The sequence below is a fragment of the Austrofundulus limnaeus genome, unplaced genomic scaffold (assembly GCF_001266775.1).
Source record: "Austrofundulus limnaeus strain Quisiro unplaced genomic scaffold, Austrofundulus_limnaeus-1.0 Scaffold1540, whole genome shotgun sequence".
Taxonomy (NCBI): domain Eukaryota; kingdom Metazoa; phylum Chordata; class Actinopteri; order Cyprinodontiformes; family Rivulidae; genus Austrofundulus; species Austrofundulus limnaeus.
In genome coordinates this window covers 20142-23696 of record NW_013953942.1, presented here as the reverse complement: position 1 = coordinate 23696, position 3555 = coordinate 20142, and the positions used below count along the sequence as shown (strand labels likewise).

General features: G+C 37.6%; 1 protein-coding gene across 1 annotated transcript in view; it reads left to right on the top strand.

Moving 5' to 3' along the window:
• Positions 1-3555, top strand: part of ankrd6b (ankyrin repeat domain 6b) — a gene marked incomplete at both ends in the record, with an annotated part of 26627 nt that overhangs the window by 5147 nt on the left and 17925 nt on the right. The window contains 1 exon segment of the mRNA XM_014032784.1: positions 2916-3014. Within this exon segment, the coding sequence (XP_013888238.1) occupies positions 2916-3014 (99 nt within the window).

The window sequence follows — 3555 nt, the reverse complement described above, 5'->3', positions numbered from 1 at the left end:
AAGACTGACATCTAGTGGTCAACTGGAGCAACTACATGGAAAACGTCCTAATCCAGGTAGAAAAAATCAAAAAGAAAAAATAAGTAGGTTCTCTGGATGAGTTCTTTAGTGAAACGTTTCGTCTCTCCTCCAAGAGACTTCTTCAGTCTGAGTTTCAGGTGAACTGGGAAACTTTAAAACCCAATGGAAACATGAAAAACTTTAAAATCCAAGCTCTTATTTTGAAGGGAAGATACTAGTTTCCTGTTCCCCGTGCTTTYGTTTCCCGTCAGTCCGTCATGTACCCAGAATGCATCGCTTCAGTTTTCCAATAAACAGTTTTAAAATTACTTTATGGATGCTTCTTTAATGAAAAATCTACAACAAACAAAAGAAAAAGACAAAGAATCAGCCGAACTAGCAATCCTCAACAACGTTTTAATTTTTACACCAGGAGCTAAAGKTCTGTTTCAGGAAATCACATCCCCAGCAATCAGCGGTTGTAGGATTAAGCTGTAAAAGGATTCATACACCGCTAGTTGGCAGTGTTGTGTGTATTCTACATGAATTGTCAGCTAGTAAGTTTCAAATTGAACTTGTGCTTTAAAATTAATTTCTGCTAAATTTTCTATGATATAAGCGTTTTTGAAGTCGCGGACCCAATTATTTTCATAAGCGCTTTAGGAATTGTGGAGCTAATTTTTGGATTAGCGCTGCYCACCACTGCCTACGGAGGCAGTTTAGCAGCACTTTCCTGCTGGAACATGGATCAGTGTTAGTTATTTAAAACAATTAGCATAAAAATATCAATCAAAGTACTGATACCACACCAAGTACAAGTACTTATGGGAGAGTACTATTTAATGTCATTATACAATTAATAAAACTCATAATGACAGATTTAATCCATTCCAACAAGTGATTTGAGTGTTGAAAATTAGTTTTTTTGGGCACTTTTTATTTATGTGTAAAATAAAATTATTTGTTTTAAAGGTCATTTTTAGCACAATAGAGCTATTGTTTTTATCTAAAGGTGAACTATAAGCGATGTGTAGTAAAAAGGCAATAGACATACAGACACTTTTTTAAAAAGTCAACACAAATCAAGAAGCATTGTCATCTTCAGAGACTCTGTCTTCACTCATTAAGCAGCTTTTCAGGCTCATCAGTGTTTGGTGGAATACTGATAACCATGGTCACGTCCACTCTCCTCATTTCATTCCTTCTTCCCAGAGTGGTGTAAACTGATGGCAGCAGCCAACCCAGTGAGGTTGACTCGCTGCTGGACGACCAGCTGGCTCAGATTTCCTGGGTCCATAGGTCCCAGACTGCTCCTGCTCTTCTGTTTTGGGGGGGGAAATGGTTGGTTGAGCAACAACGATAATGATGCTGCACAGCCAGGAATAACTCAAGGCACCCGCTTCGGATGTTATCATCCATGAAATGGACGTTATTAGGCGTTATCAGTCCCCTAGAATGGCTTCAGGATGTCCAGGCTGTGCTGGTTAGCAGGTTCCCCATCCCATAGAATGGCTTCCGATTGTCAGCTGGTTATTATGAGGCATAAAGCCACTATCTGGTTATTATGAGGCATAAAGCCACTATCTGGTTAATATGAGGCAATAAAACTACTATCTGGTTAATATGAGGCATAAAGCCACTATCTGGTTAATATGAGGCATAAAAAATCTGGTTATTATGAGGCATAAAGCCACTAAGGCTAACTTTAGAGAAAAGGACATGGTTAGCACTAAAGACACTGCCCTCCAACAGTTTTATATCATGGCCTTCCAATAGGGCAATGGGTAGAACGTCGGCCCAGAGAGTGGTAGACAAGTGTTCAAGACTGACACGAACAGTACAAAAAATTTATTAAAATATGTTTTGGTTATTTACACATTCTTTATCATTGATATATTAACCCACTAGGGGGCACTGTCGCCACAGTCTGAAGGCTAGAAGGCACAGCAGGGACCTTCTGAAGCCATTGTATGGGACTGATAACGCCTAATAACGTCCATTTCATGGACTGATAACATCAGAATCCCTTGCTCAAGTAGGGGGCCATGTCAGCGGTCTGGTCGTTTTTACGGTATTGAAAAGAGACGCAAATGTGTTTGTGCGTATACTGTATGTACATAAATAATTTGGATGTTTGTGTAATGTCGGTAAATATCGTTTACCGGCCAAAACGGCAATTATAATATCTGATATCATCGGAAACCTTTATATCGGTGCATCACATGGTAGTTACCACGGTGGACTTCTAAAAACAAAAGTGTAAAGCATCCAAGGTGGAGAATACTTTTTATACAAACAATTTACACAATATAAAGTTTAAAAATTGTATTAAAATTATTTAACAATGTTATTTAATATAAATTCATGCTCCTTCTTTCTTTATTATTTTAAATGAATAAAACAAAAGAGAAGGTGGCAGACCTGGGCAGGSCCTGGGTAAGAGTGGGTGAACCTGGTCTCATCCAGACCCATCCTTATGTCCCTCGTTTATGTTTTTTAATTCTCTGAAGTGGATGAAGTTATGAAACATCTAACTTGTTTATAGAGTTATATAGTTAGACTAGTTTCTTTTCCATTTTATTTTTATTTTAAGAAAAACTACCTTTGCAGTCATTTGAAGTAGAGCAGTCCAGTCCAGTTTTAATTTTAATAAAACTTAGTAACAATATTTTGTCTGCTGTAAATTCTTAATAAAACATTTGAATCAATAAGTCAGGACCTTACAGAATTCTGGAAATAGGTTATTTGTCTGGAGGACTAAACCCCTGCTGTATGTCTACCCACCAACGTCCAACAGTCTGTATATTTTTTATTTAAAAGAGTGTGTCTGAAATAGTTTTTATTTAAGATCTAAGTGATTGAGTGGACTGGTTATTTTATTTTGAAGTTGTTGCTGTGTTTGTGTGTTTTATCAGGGGGGACAGACAGCGTTGCACCGAGCTGCTGTGGTGGGACATAATAACATCATCAACGCTCTGATCCAAGAAGGATGTGCGCTGGACAGACAGGATAAGGTACAGATCACACAAACACACACAAACACACACAGTTAACACACATGACAGTGTTACATCATCTTGTTTTTCCTGAAATAAAACAGGGTCATCTACATTGATATCAATAAAAAGATGCTATCCACAAATATTTAGGATAGAAAATGTTTGACGTTGGCTTCTCATTAGATCTTATTTTATTAAGACCACCTCATCTTGAGTGGTCTTGCTGAAAATTACTCCTCTAATCATCAAATGTATTGATCGACCGGTGGTCCTGAACATGTCAGTTCTCACAGCTGATAGCTGCACTTTCATGAACAATATTTGTTTCTGTGAAATATTTTGTTCATTCTGTCAGCTGGCACATTAAAATATGAAAATATGATGTGCTTCTTCTTTTAAATTCAGCATATTATGAAAAAAGTAAAAAAGTAGGCCCTCATGTATGGAAAGACCCTCTTGATGCAAGAGAAAACTCAGGTTTTGAAAGGCAGTGTGTAGGATTAGTTGTTTTCAGTGACATCTAGTGGTTGAGTGGTTGAATCATCCTCCCTGGTCC